The sequence below is a fragment of the Rhincodon typus genome, chromosome 1 (genome assembly GCF_021869965.1).
Source record: "Rhincodon typus isolate 14 chromosome 1, sRhiTyp1.1, whole genome shotgun sequence".
NCBI lineage: Eukaryota > Metazoa > Chordata > Chondrichthyes > Orectolobiformes > Rhincodontidae > Rhincodon > Rhincodon typus.
In genome coordinates, this window is record NC_063332.1 from 116,921,183 (window position 1) to 116,937,689 (window position 16,507).

The following is a 16,507-nucleotide window of genomic DNA, read 5'->3' on the forward strand; positions in this document are numbered from 1 at the left end:
TGCCTTTGGATAGTCTGGGACCTGCCACTGGAATAATTTAGTCAGCTTTGTAAGGAGGAACCTGTCACCGGTTTTATTAATCTTTTTACCAGTTAAGGTCACAGTAGGAATGATTTTCTCTCCCAAAGCAAGTCTGACCTCTAATAAAGTCTCCCTATGTAACCCTTCACAATCACACTCCCCCACTAACTGCAGTGCATGCTGTTTCTTCATAACCACTCTCTATCACAACTGACAGTTACAGCCTGACCATATTGATTAAAAATGACATTCCTACAAGTCAGTCATTCTCTGTTCAGCAACACAATGCACACAGTAAAAGCAAATTGTGTACGACAAATGGGAAAACTTAATTCAGCATAATTCTATCAGGTTGACTCTGTTCAATTGTAGAGGGAATCAAAATAAAAATATTCATACACATGCGCAGAATGCTCATGTCCAGAATTCTTTACTACATTTTTATTTCTTAAATCAGTTACTCCTTGAAGAAGCGTACAATCTGGTAGATAAGTGTTATACTAATGTTTTAAATGAATCTTCAGAGCAGTTGTTACAAGTTACCCAGTCCAAAGAGATTGACTGGCAGTGGTTACAATAATCTCTTTGATTATCTTAGATCAAAGAGGAACTTTCCAAAATTGTTACTAAATTGACTTCAGGTACTTTTTTTCCCCTGGGTTTGTGTGTCTTGGGAGACTGGATTACAAGGGAACTAGTTGGTGTTGTATATGGTTTCATCACATCTGAATAGGATGTAGTTGATGGTCCAGATCATCTGCTTCCTTGTTTTGTTTCATAGGTTTGTAATATTATGAGTTAGAAACTGTATATAAATCCAAACTTTAACAGAGTGACAGTAGGAATAAAAACAAAAAGTGCTGTAAATATTCAACAGATTTGGTAGCATCTATGGAAAGAGAAATAAAGTTAACATTTTGCATCAATGATCTCTCATCAAAACTGTTCTGATGTTAGGGTCTTCTCTCTACACTGAGCTGCCTGACTTGCTGAGGATTTCCCAATGTCTGCAGTATTTTGCTATTGATAGAGGTCATATATTGATGATCATTAACAAGCTATTATGCAATTTCTGAGGAATAACATTATTGCCAGATAGAAATGTAATAATTTTAGCTTAAGAAACATTGTTAGTTACAATTTTAAAAGGGATTACCAGCCTTCAGAGTGCTCGCTTGATTTTTCTGCGGCATCGATTTGCAACAGTTGTGTGTTAAGAAAGGGTCATGGAACTCAGAAATGCACATGATCGATAAACACTTCTCATTGAACGTACATTGCGGTTTTAGGTTAGATGTTATTGCTGGATCAATTAAATTATTTAGACGAATTCACATCTGAAGAATCTTGTTGAATAGTCCAAATTAAAAATACATCTGTTTCATGGAACTTTTTCATTTCTCGTCTTTACCAGTCACTTAACTGTGCTTTTATAACAAGAAACGTTTCTTTCAAATTTATTTATTCATTTATAATCCACCACTCGGAAAATCAGAAAGCCCTAAAACACCTCACAACCACGTTAAGTACTTCTGACATGTAGTCACTGTTACAATGCAAGAAACTCTAATCTGTAAAAATACCACAGTGGTGGAGATATCATAAGACTCGATTCAATTCCAAACACTCCAAGATGTGCTTTTGGATATAGGAAAAATCGATACTTAATTTCAAATTGCATTTATCTCATTTGCAATAGACAATCTAACATTTAGATATGACTGGTTCAGCAGTCAAACACAAAACAAGTAGGGAACGAGTCTTATAGTAACTTACAGATCCCTAGGAGGTTGGTACTGATAAGAGGCATTACCTTTAACGTTGCAGCTAATAGTGATATTTATATCTGGTGGATAATTTTGATTGCATTGATTTGGATTTATGAATTTTCAAAGGAGATGGAATTTCTCATGTGGCGCCCGAATTACTGAATGGTCATATTATCATTCAGCTATTGGCAGCACACCATTCATAACTACAGTGTTGAGGAGAATTTTCCTGGTTCAGCCTCAATTTTTTTTGGAATGGGCTATTTTCTATAACGTGTGCCACACTGGTGACATTATTCATACTTTCACAGCCTTAATGACTTACAGCGTGCAAATACAGCAGCTAACTTGCATAGAGGGCAGTTCCACAAACATGAACAATTGGATGATCAGTTACACTGTGAAAATCTCACTTGAGGGATGGATGTTGGCTGGTACACTGGGACAACTTTATGTGAAAAAAGTGCTATTGGATCTTCAACATCCACATGAACAGGAATCTGACAGTTAGCATATGAATAATTAACCACAGTTGTCCAATATATAACTACTTATTTGTGAAAGTGGATAAGTGCAAAAAGAAATAATTTAAGCTTAACAGAGTAATCTATAACAGAATACAATGTGCAGAAAATATGAATCTTAATGCTAATTTCATCCACATTATATTTGATGTATGTCACATGTATGCTTAACATACAAGTTGATTCTTTTAACCCCACTTGCTACAACATTCTTCTTGTTGTGTTAATTTTAGCAGAATATTTACTGTAAACATCTGCTTTACATTTGCACTGACCAATTCCATGAAAATCAAAATAAACCACAACCTTAGCTGCGACCTAAGAGATGGAAAAATTGTTAAAATCAAGAAAAAGATGAAAGAAAAACCAAAGCTAAAACTCCATGCTTGAGAAATTAATATAATTATATGGTATGTTAGCATCATGATGGGCTGCACCATGAGATCAACTTTGTGCACACAGATTCAATTTGACACGGCAATCTAATGGTGGGACCATTTAGCAGCTATGCACTTCCATTTAGAAATGAAAAGAAAGTCAGGCTAAGGAGTCCTGGCAGCTTTTTCTAGTGGCCATTATAAATGAGCATTAACTAATCCTTGAGAACAATTTGCAGAGTCTTCTTGTTTGAACTAAAAGAAGGCAATGGGAGATGTAGAGACAACTCAGTAAGATAAGCACACCTTTTGATGCGATAATTTTCAATTATGTTGTGCAATTTTATGGATAACGTGAAGTAGATTATAACTTTTGATCATAACTGTATACATAGCACAAATAACAGTAACGGTGCAGCTCTATAGTCACCTGCCAACCTTTTGATGTCAGCTCATGTATAGTTCAATAGAATAATTTATTTATTTTATGCTAGAATTACACTCACCAGTGCCCGAGCATTAGGATTGGCTCTCTTATCCAGTAGTAGTTTGGTGGCCCTGTAGTGACCACAATGAGCAGCAACGTGTAAAGCAGTGAGATAGTCTAGAGTGACATCATCAACAGGTGCCTTATGCTGTAGCAAATGCTTGACACATTCCACATGATCTCCCTGTGCAGCCATATGGAGAGGGGACAAACCATTCTGTTTGCACAAGAAGGAAGAAGACATTGAGAAAAGGTTATTATTTATCAATCTCTCACTCAAATTTGGGGTAGATTTTGTTTGGGGCAGAGGTATTGAAGGATCCTAATCATCTACCCTAACTTCGGGGAAAAGTTTTCTTTGGCACAAGAAGTAGTTCCAAAATAAAAAGCTGAAGTTTCTCTGGGCTTCTGCTGATTGTCTGCTTAACTGACAGAGATAGATCAACACAACCCTCATATAAATGGAACGGGGGATACGCTCATAGAGGAAAAAACAATTTTGACTTTTTTCAGAAATGCATTTATCAATTTGAGGGCCTGCTGTCATTTCAAGATCTTGGGGTAGAATTTACACAATGGCTCTCATGGACCACAAGAACTATGGCTGGACAATATCTGGAGAAATGACAAAGCAAACTGTTTCTCAAGAGGATTAGCCGAAGTTGCAGCGGCAGATTAGAAGAATCCCATGGAACTCACCAGCGCTCATCCAAAAAAGTGCAACGTTAAAATCTGCAACAAAGTGATTGAATCTATTGGTTGAAATTATATTTCTGTTTTAAAACAAAATTTGGTTGTTGATTCACACTGAGAAGCAGCTGGGCTCAAGTTAGACTGTGACAAAGTCACATGTGACTATTTACAGAGTGACCCCTCTTCTTTTACAACTTCAATTATTAAGCAGTGTCAGTTTATACAATCAATGGTAAAATCATTCAACTTGTTGATTAGTAAAGACTAGGAAATTGTTCCAACAACTTAGTTGGACATTGCTCATTTAATTATTTATTCTGTCTACCTGTCTAAATAAGTGTGATATTACTTTTTAAAAGGAACAGCATTCTTATCTTCAAATACCGTACTGTATTACCATTTCATGTGACATCTGTATACTGACAGTAAGGGTCAATCAAGAGCAAAAGACTTATTTGATTTTATTCACTGCTGTGTTCCTGAGATGCTGAAGCAAGCTATTCTACTGCATCCTTCAAATCAAATAATTCTCATTAAGTTAGAAATTGAACCATGGACATTTTAAGACGGTACTTTTTGGTTCCGACTCACAGACATTCTCAGTAAGAACCTTAGTTCATAAATTTTAACACCAAATTAAAATGAAACCTGAGCATTTGGTCAATACAGTACAACCATTGCTGTGGCATGAACTTTTTTACTGCAAAAGGACATCAGAATAGCACTTCTCCTTTAAAGTCACTTTGATGACCATCACAGCATAGGATAACATTTAGGACAGGTAACATAGAATCACAGAATTCCTAGAGTGTGGAAGCATGCCATTTAGCCCATCAACTTCACACTGACCCTCCAAAGAGAATCTGACCTAGACCTCTACCCTATCCCTGTAACCTTGCATTTCCCACGGCTATTCCACTTCGCCTGCACATCTCTGGACACTATGGGCAAGGTAGCATGGTGAATCCATCTATCCTGCACATCTTTGGACTGGGGGAGGAAACTGAAGCACCCAGAGGGAACCCACACAGACACAGGGAGAACGTGCAAACTCCAAACAGACGGTTGCCTGAGGGTGGAATTGAACCTGGGTCCCTGGCGCTGTGAGGCAGCAGTGCTAACCACTGTGGCACCGCGTCACCCAGAACTACAATGAACTACAATGCCAAACTTCTCCAAATTACTAAGTTCATATGATATGCCGAGTATACATTTTTAAAAAGAGATTGCTATAATTATTCTCTAACCTTCACAAGTTGTTTTTCAGTAGGAGAGGAATTCAGGGGAGTATGTTGGATTAACACTATGCTGAGGGAGTCCAACGCATTTAAGGTTAACATCAAACATTCCCAGTTCGAAAACATCATCCAGACTTCACTAAATAATGAATTTACTAGGCATGATTCTGAAATGCATATAATTAAATCGTATACTACACAATACGGCACACTTAGGTACCTTTGTCCTGGCGAGCATTGGTGCTCCCCTTTCAAGCAGAATCTCTACAGCTCCATCATGTCCACTCCTTGCAGCACAGTGAAGTGGAGTTAATCCATCCTGATGGAAAAGAACAACACAGTTACAACACATACTGCAAGATAACTAGCTCAAACTTTACTCGTATGTAAGAATTTGCAATCCAGAAAAATAAAACTATTGTGACAAATAAACTGTGAAATTTGATTATTTAAAAATGAAATCCCACTTAAGTTTTAAGGCTCCAGGCAAAATAATCTTATTGGAAATAGAAAATTCACTTTCAAAATTTTGAATAGGCCCCTTCTATTTTGTTGCCAATTTTAAGCTGCTCTCTATACCTATAAATAATCAGCAGCTCTGTTAAGGTTCAACTCATGGTATTGATTAACAGAACAGTTCAAATAGTATAAGATTTAGGAGATGGAGAAGATCATATCATAATTGAGCCTGCTCTGCTATCGATACAAGGAAAGGACAGTTTGATGAAATCAGCAATCAAAATACAAGGAGGAGATTTAGAATGCATCCATCAAGTCATAATGGCTTTCAAGTCATAATTTGTTTTCTTTTAAACCTTGGTCTCTATTGCTTTACAGCTTTGAATTATCTTTTACCTAATGAATACACATCAAATAAATAAATTTAGTTCTTCTGAAAGTAAACAGCAACAATCCAGGTGAGTTAGGAAGAGACATGTCAAACTAAGAGTGCTATACTACAGAACCTACTGGAAACTAACTTGCTTCTTATGTTTCACTACTCGAAGAATGGTAACATTTTTTCTCTTCCTCTTGGATTGTTTAAACACAATGCAGTAGCACTGGCTAGAGTATGTTAAATGTTAACATTTAAAGAGGAAGATGTTAGACTGTACAACAATATTGTTAGTGCTGATTAAAGGCAGGAATTAAGGACAGGATGAACCATAAAACAATGAAGTTGATGATAATTAGTTTTCAATTAAAGAAATTTTTCTGCTTATTTGTACTTGGATAATGGAAATAGTGATACAACTGCCATAGGTAAGATACTTAAGGTGAGCGTTTTGTGGGTACAGGCATAACAATGAAAGCAACAAATAATTACAATAAATAGCAAACAATAAAACAAACATTCAGCTAGAATAATACTGAAGAATCTTGATTTGAAAGGGGACAAATTATCATGTTATTGGGTCTTAGTTCCTCACAACAATTAAAATGTACCCTTTTCTGAATGCAAGTACCTGTAATATATCAATAAACAAATATACCAATCCCTGGATCAACAAATTATTTAGTCGGTGTTTAAATAATATTGCTATAAAATGGACTCCAAACATTATCCATAATTAGTCTAGTCCCCACTCAATTCAATGTTGGAGTGTAAAATAGGTTCCTGTCAATACAGTCTTAAACTCTGGCTGCATTACATAATAGTTAAATATGAACCAGTTCCTTTTGATATCAAGTTTTGAAATTGATGGAAAATTGGCCCATGTTATTACTATGAATACATTTGGTTATAGAATGAAATACAAGATCAGCTAAAGTGGAAAAAAGTCAGGATCCATTTAGAATATTCCTCACTATAACTTTACAAAGAAACAGATGTTACACAGATAAAAACTGTCCCCTTTGTATCTAACTTATTCAAGTAGAACCTGACATGGATAGTGGTTTTGCATCCCAGCCAATTTTATTTACTGTTTCAGTTAATGAAGAGAATATTAGATGGACATAAAATCAGTATTCCAACTTAGCTCGCGGGTTTTTAATCGAGCGAATTAGTTCAACTTACTTGCTTCTACATAGATTCTAAAATTCTCAGGAACTAAGTGGTTTATAACATGTTAATTTCCTCGTAAGGACCTTTCTGATTCTTCCAAAAAAAAAGTAGATTTATGGTACTACCTGCCTGTTAGTTTTCTCAACACTCCCCACTGTATGTAAAGACTCCAGCGGCAATAATGGCCACCAGACCCCATTAGTGTATTCCTGAGCACTCCAAGTTATAGAACACTTTGAAATCAGTAAAAAGCTCAGGAAAGCAATGAGGCGAATGTCAAAATGGGTGCTGAACAGAGTATGGATATGAATTAAGTGACAGAGATAAACACTGGATACTTTTCCCTCTGTTTGTATTGTAATTTTTCACATTGAGTTTTTGTTTTCCATTGTTAGCCTGTCGCACAGGATAGCTGGCACCTCCAAAAGATGAGAAATGTATGAATTTTGAGTGGAGGAGGAAGTGCCAATGGTCTTCCCCCTTCAAGGCACAGGACTGGCATGCGACAGCAAACCTACCTCATCAATGCCCTACAAACCCATTGCCATAGCAAACACATGGAATGCAGATAAAGCAAGAAAAAGAGACACCAACAATATCAAACAAAATCACTTAAGCAACATGTACACGAAGGATATATGTAAGCCACACATCATGTTAAAATAGTCCAAATGTACAGATAGGTGAATAATGAATACAGGTACTAAATACAAATCAAGGTGATAAAGTAAGGAAGTGCCTTCACATCACAAGGTTGTTCATTTATTTTTGGAATCTGTTAAAATTATTAATAATACTATTGTACCTATGCACATTTTTAAGCAAAAGTTAAATAGCATGATGCTGCAAGTATTTGTCCCTTTGTTATGCTAACATTTCACAATGCAAGCCACTTCTGAAGTAGGGGAAGTGATTTGCTTGCATTCAATGGAATGAAAATCAGGGGGATTTGCAAAAGGTAATTTGATCGAGCCTTTTTGAATAAAGTTAATTCTAAGGATGGCAATCAAACATCCCTAATGCAGCTAACCAGACTGAAGGTCATCAATTTGGGTCAGTTTGACTTCTGCTTTTCCTGGATTCACATTCCAAAAAATAAATAGGAGAGCAAAAGGACCCCTCCATTAGTAACATCCAGCAGGTCTTTTAAGGACAGACTGCATAGATTGGGAAAATACATTGAGTTTACTTGCAGTTTAGCAGAGCTGTGCTGAAACAGGCATTAGGCCTCAGTTTAGTATTGAGTGTTTATCACCCATTTTAAATGGGTACTTCAAGCACTCAGAATTCACTGGCTGCCAAATAGATAAACTTTCATCAGGGATTGGGCATTGGATGCACATCGCACTTTTTACACCTAATAATTGAAGGGGATGTATAATAATTGCTAGTGACAAGTGTCCACTAAACTCGCTGACAGAAAAAAATTGTGCATTATAAATATTTACTTTCTACCTTGATTTTCTATTAACTTTGTAATGCAATGGCTTTTTCAAAACGAGTCTTATTTGCCAAAGCAGACTTTGAAAAGTCTTTAAAGGAATTATGTGCAGTTTTAATATGATTTTCATCCTATCAGTGGTTTTTCACAGTGCACAGCATATTGGACAGAACATTCATTTGGTCGATATAAAGATGCACTGACTTGTGGCTGCATTTACTCTAACCTAGCTCCAATGAATTCGCTCTTATGTTAAAAAGACATAGCTCTTCCCAAGCTCTCAAAATGGACTATTCTGCAACAATGACATTGCATAAACTGCAGAAGTATCATGTAATAAGAAGTAGCAAATCAAGTAACAAAAACTCACCCTTGTCTTGGCATCTATCTGAGCTCCTCTATCCAGAAGCAGTTTCACCATATTGTTATTTCCTCGTTTGGAAGCAACATGTAGTGGAGTGATTCCATTCTGGATTGGGATTGGGGAAGGGTGAAGGGATACACAGTCATACATAAACAGAAATTACAAAGTAAGCACTTTATTAAAATGCAATAGTTCAATTCCAATTACATCACACTCTTAAAGGTTTTCTTTAAGTGAAAAAAATACAATTTTGGGAACAGAGAGAGATGTATGGATTACTTGGGGCCGTACCTCAATTAGTCTTACTCTGAGGATCCACATTTCTCACTTTTTTTTTTGACTCTGTTCACCTTTGCTTCACCTTCTGGCCAAATATTGCCAGTAACATGTAAAATGAAGCTTGAACATTCTTGGGAGATTTTGCAATTGTCTTTCACATTCTGGTCAACAGCGTGCATTTTGCCGTAGACATATGACACCCATGGGATACGGTTCTGCAGTCTAACCATTTTTTTTATGCACAAAGTACAATCATTCAAAGATTTCTAAAATAGTGATTTGCCATGTTTATCAAAGAAACTATGATACATGAATGATTTGAATCTTTCATAATCAAACAATGTCTAATAGCTTTCTTAAGTTAGAAAGACCCCGTCTATACATGAATCAGTGAACATGATGTGATACTGATTGATCATTATAATTTCGGTACACTAGAATTCTTAAGCTCCATGATGTATCTGCTGAAATTTTTCATGATCTTTCAAGTTTGCAGAAGTTCTGAGATTTTGTTTGTATGAGGCTTTATATGACTGTTTGTGTTCCTCTATTTAGGAGTCTTAATAATGATAAGTTCTCTAATATGAATTGACCTAGAATAATAATTATAGTAAGGAGTTGCCATCTTTCTTTCCTGTATGATTAATATGATCCATGCCCAGCAGTTGTGTTTCTACTTTTAGATTTGAAATCTTCATGAGGGTCAAAAGCTGTTGTCACTTTACTATAAGGTAGAATCATTCAGTGAATTTCAAAGTCTGATGCTAGATTTCTGTTTGTCGATGCTTTTGTACCAAACAATTAATGATATACATCTGGAGCTGAAGTAGTAGCAAAGGGAATCCATAACAATTTCTATCTCCAATAACAGATAATAAATGATTTGGACTTTGATTCATTCAGGATTAGTGAGTAGAAACTAGATGTGATTAAACATTTTATTTTTGAAAATTGCACCAATATTTTCTCATGCACCCAAATTTTGAAATTTTGCCTTTGAGAAATCTACTTAAGATAATTGATTCCAAGCATATTTGTAGTTTGCCATTCCTTATGCCAACAATTCCAGTGAAATCACTCATTCTGTTGGCTCATCCCAGTTGTTGCTTTGATGCAATCAAATTTTCTTTTATTTTGTTTTTCCTCACAATAGAAATGGTACATTTCTGAATGGATTGATTGGGAACAAGATTTGTTTATCAATTTAGCATTCCTCTGTAAGAAACTTAATATTTTGAAATTGATCCTTGCTGTCTTTTTTAATTTTATTGGATTGAATTTTTCAAATCAGATCTGAAGTAGTTTCGGTCATTTCTTGCACTTATCTAGAAGGCAGCTTCTAAATGATGTTTCTCCATGTCATTTTCAGCATACCTTTGTTTTCACTGGTATGTTTGCTGCTGCATTTGTTTTTTTTTGTCCTTGATCTCATCTAATTTAGATCTATGCTGTAGTTTCTTTTAACCTCACTCATAAGAAATAGTCACTTGTGCTCCTGCACCCATAGTAAATCATTTACTTGATTTGCAGATACAACATGCATGTAAAATTCACTGCAATTTTTCTTCAGAAAAAGGTTAATTTTCTTCAGTTCTGAGATCTACAAAAATTTTTTTATATATTTGCTATTTTTGTCATAATTATACAAGTTTAGACAATGGTTGCACTATTATTCCATGGAATTATCTTACATCCTGCTTCATCTAACTAATGCTGATTTTTTTTCTCTCTCTTCTAACTTTGACAGATCACATTTCAGTTTTCTTATTTTAATATTCTTTAATCCTTTACCTAACAATTCCTTGTAATGGTGCAATTTTTCTTAGGTAAAAGGTAAAGTTGTCATAGCACCAGAAGAGAGATAATTGATGATGAACTTTAACCTGAGTATCACCATGCCATAGGTGAGAGATGAGGTTGGGAAGGGGGTACTTTCATGGTGACCTTGTCCAGTGCAGGAATTGAACCCATACTATTGGCATCACTCTGCATTGCAAACCAGCCATCCAGTCACTGAGCTCACCAACCTCTACAATTTTCATCACTGCACAACTCTTTGGTGTAATACTGATCAATGGCGTCTACCATGTTCTAGGAATGCAAAAGAAAGTTGTGCTCTTCATGTCACATCAAATTTACTTCAGAACTACAGAGTTTATCTGGTTTGAGCTCAACAAAAAAGTAATTTGGTTCAATTTGTTGACTTTACTGCAATTTGACTTCTGAAATCCAGATGCCAATTGCCTATGGTCCACTGTTGGTCATTATAATTGCAAAAGTCAAGTTATAGATTGATTGAGTATTCTGGTGTTGTGCAATGGGGTACATTAAAGATGCTTTGTGTTATGATACACCATTTATAAACATGCAACTAATTGCCCATACTGACAGTGGAGGTCCATTGCCTTAACCTGCTACTTTCGTGTTCAGGCAATAATTCAAATGGAAACAGTGGACCAAGGGCAAAAAAATCTATACTGTCGGGCCAAAAGTATTAGGATAACGCAACAAGAAATTAATTAACATTGTCACTGATGTGCTGAATCAACATTTTTATTAAGTATAATGAGGTGCAACATACCAAGTCATCATGTTGACAATAACACATTTGGTTTAGTGACAGGCAGATTGGTGGGCTCCCATGCTGGGAACTGCACATGCTTAAGTCCAATATCAAAAAGCCCTGCAGATAGCATTTGCCAAATAGAACAAGCTACAAGATATCAGAAATTTGCTCTTCTGAAACATTGCTTTCCAGGATAGAGGGGTAAAATTATCAGAAAAGCCAGCTCCTCAATAGATGCACTGCTTTATTGATGGAAAGAGTACGCATTCTATCATATGCTCCCATCATAACTGGAGAACAGTCAGAGACAGAAAAACTGTATAGTTTTAAGTCGTAAACATAATTAAAATCAAAACCAGACTAAAAAAAATATACACTTACCCGGGCTGTGAAATCTACAGCAGCTCCTCTGTTTAATAGCAAAGTGGCTACATTTACATTTCCATAGTGAGCAGCAATATGCAGAGGAGTGAAGCCACTCTGTGAATAGGAGGGAAACACATTGAAAAACAAACCTGACCAGTTTATAAAGCTTGACTGCTCAAGTTCCTGATAGTCAGAACTCCAGCCAGACCCTTGTTCACCCGAAAGCATAGACTTACTGAGCAACTGCACAGCAAAAAGCTAACTCAAAATTTCCTGTTGGAATCAAAGCAACATCACGACTGGAATGGATAATGCTCTAAATTTTGTTTTCTTCCAAAATTATATTTGGGCACCTCTTTCTGATCATTAGTTGCATCCTGTGGCTATATTTGAACTAGGTAACAAAGCCTGGCGAGTTGCAATATGGCAATGGAGAGATTCCAGACCACACAAAGGTACACTTTGGACAAGTGCCTCTGATCTGTGGAGAGCTCACTTCCAGCATGGTCAGGATAAGCTTTCCATAAGTTTTCCACTATGCAAGTTAATAGAATAGGAAGATAGATTCATGTAGCAGGTGAGACAGATAATTTGCAAATATTGCCAATATACTATTTAATGGGTATCTGATTAGAAAATTATTTAATGTTGACAAACTGATATCTCATTTGGTGTTTAACTGAACGGTGAGGCAGATTTTGAACTGGTGTCAGATATTAGGGAAAGAGGTACGGTAAACTCATGTTTGAGTCCGGCTGCCTATTGATGCAAGATCATGTTACTGTCTTATTAAATTATTGCTCAATAATAATGCTAGGCCCACAGGGAGTGCATTGAATTCACGGATATAATTTTGGGGAACAACAGTACGTAAGCAGCTATTGGCACCCCCTTTTTTAAAACACATGTTTTCTGGAACATGAAAACGAATGAGGCCTGTGCCTGGCAAGGCCTAATGATTGATATCACAGAATTGTCCTGATGTGAACACCCAATGTGTCTGAAAGAGAACTGCAGTCTCCCTGGCCGCCCCACTGAGTAACTGCAGCATTGCACAGAGTGGAGTCATTCAGATCAGCCTTAATTTGAACCAATTATTTAGCCTTAAACAAAACTTTTGCCTACATGCTCCCAAAACCACTTTGGGTGACAAAGTGCATGGTGGGTCCCTGGCTTCAGTGCCCTGTAATAGCAAATAAGCATAGACAATAGGTCTCAATGCTGTGTGATATCATCAGCCCTCTTGGGTTAACAGCTGTGACATAAACTATGAAAGTATATTGAGAGCTAAATAAACACGGTGAATTACTGGAAATTAACACAGTTAATATCATTTCAAAAAGTTCAACTAAAAGGGGCTGCTGTGGCACAGTTGTACTAACTCTCTCTCTCTCAACCAGGAGGTCTGGATTGAAGTCCCACCTGCTCCACAGTGTAAAATAATATCTCTGATCAGGTGTATTAGAAAATACTTTTAAAAATCAAATAACCTTAAAACCTGTAAATTCCAGAGTAACTTGCTGTCCAGGACAGCAGATGCGCAATATACTTTTATGAAGACAAAGGAGCACTCCTGTTCCTTCCGGCCCCACAAATATCATTTTGGGTTCGTTCAGCTGTTATGCCTAAAAACTGACTAAAGCAAATAGATACACTCTCTACCCAGGTAGGGTCATGTTCAATATTCTCTGGAAGGTCCATGCATGCCAATTGGCATATAGATGCATTGATTTCCAGTTATGTAAGTTTCTGCCATGGACAGACCTCAGAGGTTGGTTCAGCAGCACAAACAATAGGAACATACGTAGGTCATGTCATGCCTTTCAAATATATACAACGCTGAATCACTTGAAGTAACTGAACCACAAGCATTAAAGGGACAATAAATCTTCCAAACCATCTTCAGTCATTAACATTCATCCGACCAATTTAAATAAAGCCCCAAAAATGTGAAGATGTGAGATTATTTATTGGAATATAAACACATTTCTGAAGAAGTTGTGCAAATTTCTCCCACAAAATCAGTAGAACCTCTGGGAAAAGAATTCAAGCATTAAGAAGAAATAGCTTAAACTCAAAGCACACTTTCCCTTCATAATAAGTAAATACGCTCAAAAGAATTACAAAAGCATCAAAAGAATACAAATACCAGAAATTAAAAACAGAAAATTCTTTCATTTGGAGGATTTGGAAATATAACAATATCAATGTTAAGGATAATTTCCAAAATATGTGCGAAAACAAGAAGGTCTAGATATATACCTCTGTAGTCCTATTCACCATCATCTGGGTCAGCATTAAGAAGAAGCAGAGAAATAATTGTAAGGAGGAAGAAAAATTAAAAATTTAAGATGGAAAGAAGCATTGAAACAAAGAACTGTCTATGAAGACATACAGGATCCTTTGTAATGGCAAACTGCAAAGCAAACACATCGCTTTGGCTGAATCAGTACAGAGACCAGAATAATTTTGCATAACCTGTACCACATAGCAATAACAATTTGTATTTATTTAGGACCTTTAACAAAGAAAGGTCCATTCCTCAACACCATTAGATATGTATTCTAGAGCCATGGTTTACGTGTATACGTATAACGTTTCCAATTCATTATATTGGCATGGTACCATAAGAACATAGCAACATATCAACTGACAATGTCCAATACGCATTTTTTGATTAATCTACCAAACCTTCACACTCTTCTGAAGCAGGGACTGAGCCACAGGTCAATTTCAAAACAATAAACATTATCAATTACTTCACTGACATATGAAGATAGTTGCACAAAGTTCTAGGATATTAGCTGCACTCCGCAAGCCACAATAGACCTTGGAGTGTTGCATGCCACACCTGACACTGTCACAGCACCAAAAGACATAAACCATCTTATTTCAGAATATTTGATCATTTTTATCTGTACTTGCATCCTTCAATCCTGTTCTTAACCACCTAAATCTTTTTAGAAGAAGCAGGAGGTTGCCATATTCCCTGACAGACAGGAAGCAAACAGTAGGAATAAACCAGTCTTTTTCTGAGTGGCAGGTAGTGACTAGTGGAGTACTGTAGGGGTCAGTACTAGATCACCAGCTATTCTAAATTAGTTCCCTCATCTAAATAATTAATTGATTATAAATGCCATTCCTCCAAGTTTGCAGATGATACAAAGCTGGATGGGAAGGTGAGCTGCGAGGAGGAAGCAGAGATTGATGCAGTGTGGTTTTGATAGGCTGAGTGAATTGGCAAGTGCACAGCAGATGCAGTATAATGTGGATAAATGTGAAGCTATCTGCTTTGGTGGCAAAAACAGGAAGACAGATTATTATTTGAATGATGATAGATTGGGAACGGAGTCCTTGTACACCAGTTCTGAAAGTAAGTACGCAGGAGCAGCAGACGGTGAAGAAGGCAGATGGTATGTTGGCCTTCACAGTGAGAGGACTGGAGTACAGGAGCAGGAATATCTTGCTGAAATTGTACAGGACATTGGTGAGACCCCTTCTGGCTTATTGTGTGCAGTTTTTGTCTCATTATCTGAGGAAGGATGTTCTGGCTGTGGAGGGAGTGCAACAAAGGTCTACCAGACTAATTCTTGAATGGCAGGATGGACGTATGAAGAGAAATTGGCTTGGTTAGAACTATTTTCAGTGGAGATGAGTGGGTATTAGATAGAAACCTATAAAATTTTAGGACTAGACAGAGTAAATACAGGAAAGATATTCCCAATGACCATGGTGTGCAGAATTAGAGGTCACAGCTTAAGGATACGGTCAGGATGGAGATGAGGAGAACTTTTTTTCACTATAGAGTGGTGATCCTGTGGAATTCTCTGCCACAGAAAATGGTTGAGGCCAAAATATTGAATGGCTTCAAGAAAGGATAGGATATAGTTCTTAATGCTGAACGTATCAAAGAATATGGAGAGAAAGTAGGAACAGGATACGGAGTTGGATGATCAACCGTGATCACATTGAATTGCACAGCAGTCTTGGAAGAGCTGAATGCCCTACTACTGCTCATATTTTCTATATCTCAATGATAGGAGCTGCAGCTTTCAGATGCTAGTTTTTGATGATGGTGAAATAAGGAGGTGTTTAATGAGATGGAATAGAGACTAGGATAAGAGGATTCCATAAATTTGTTGCTTTAGTTCCAAGGAGTATTACAATTGTCTATCCTAAAGCAAAAAAACGTTTCCAAAATTTATAGTGTTCAGCAGGTTAATGTGGATAGGTGCAGAATAATCAATTATTCAAAGATAGTAGGAACTGCAGATGCTGGAGAATCCGAGACAACAAGGTGCAGGGCTGGATGAACACAGCAGGCCAAGCAGCATCATAGGAGCAGAGAGGCTGACGTTTCGGGCCTAGACCCTT

General features: G+C 36.7%; 1 protein-coding gene across 1 annotated transcript in view; it reads right to left on the minus strand.

The window, feature by feature from the left end:
* Positions 1–16,507, minus strand: part of LOC109928744 (ankyrin-2-like) — a 909,810-nt gene that overhangs the window by 185,421 nt on the left and 707,882 nt on the right. The window contains exons 8-11 of the mRNA XM_048605114.1: positions 12,149–12,247; positions 8,929–9,027; positions 5,330–5,428; positions 3,198–3,395 (exon numbers count right to left, since the gene is read on the minus strand). Coding sequence (XP_048461071.1) covers positions 3,198–3,395; positions 5,330–5,428; positions 8,929–9,027; positions 12,149–12,247 — 495 coding nt within the window. The remainder of the gene's footprint in view (positions 1–3,197; positions 3,396–5,329; positions 5,429–8,928; positions 9,028–12,148; positions 12,248–16,507) is intronic.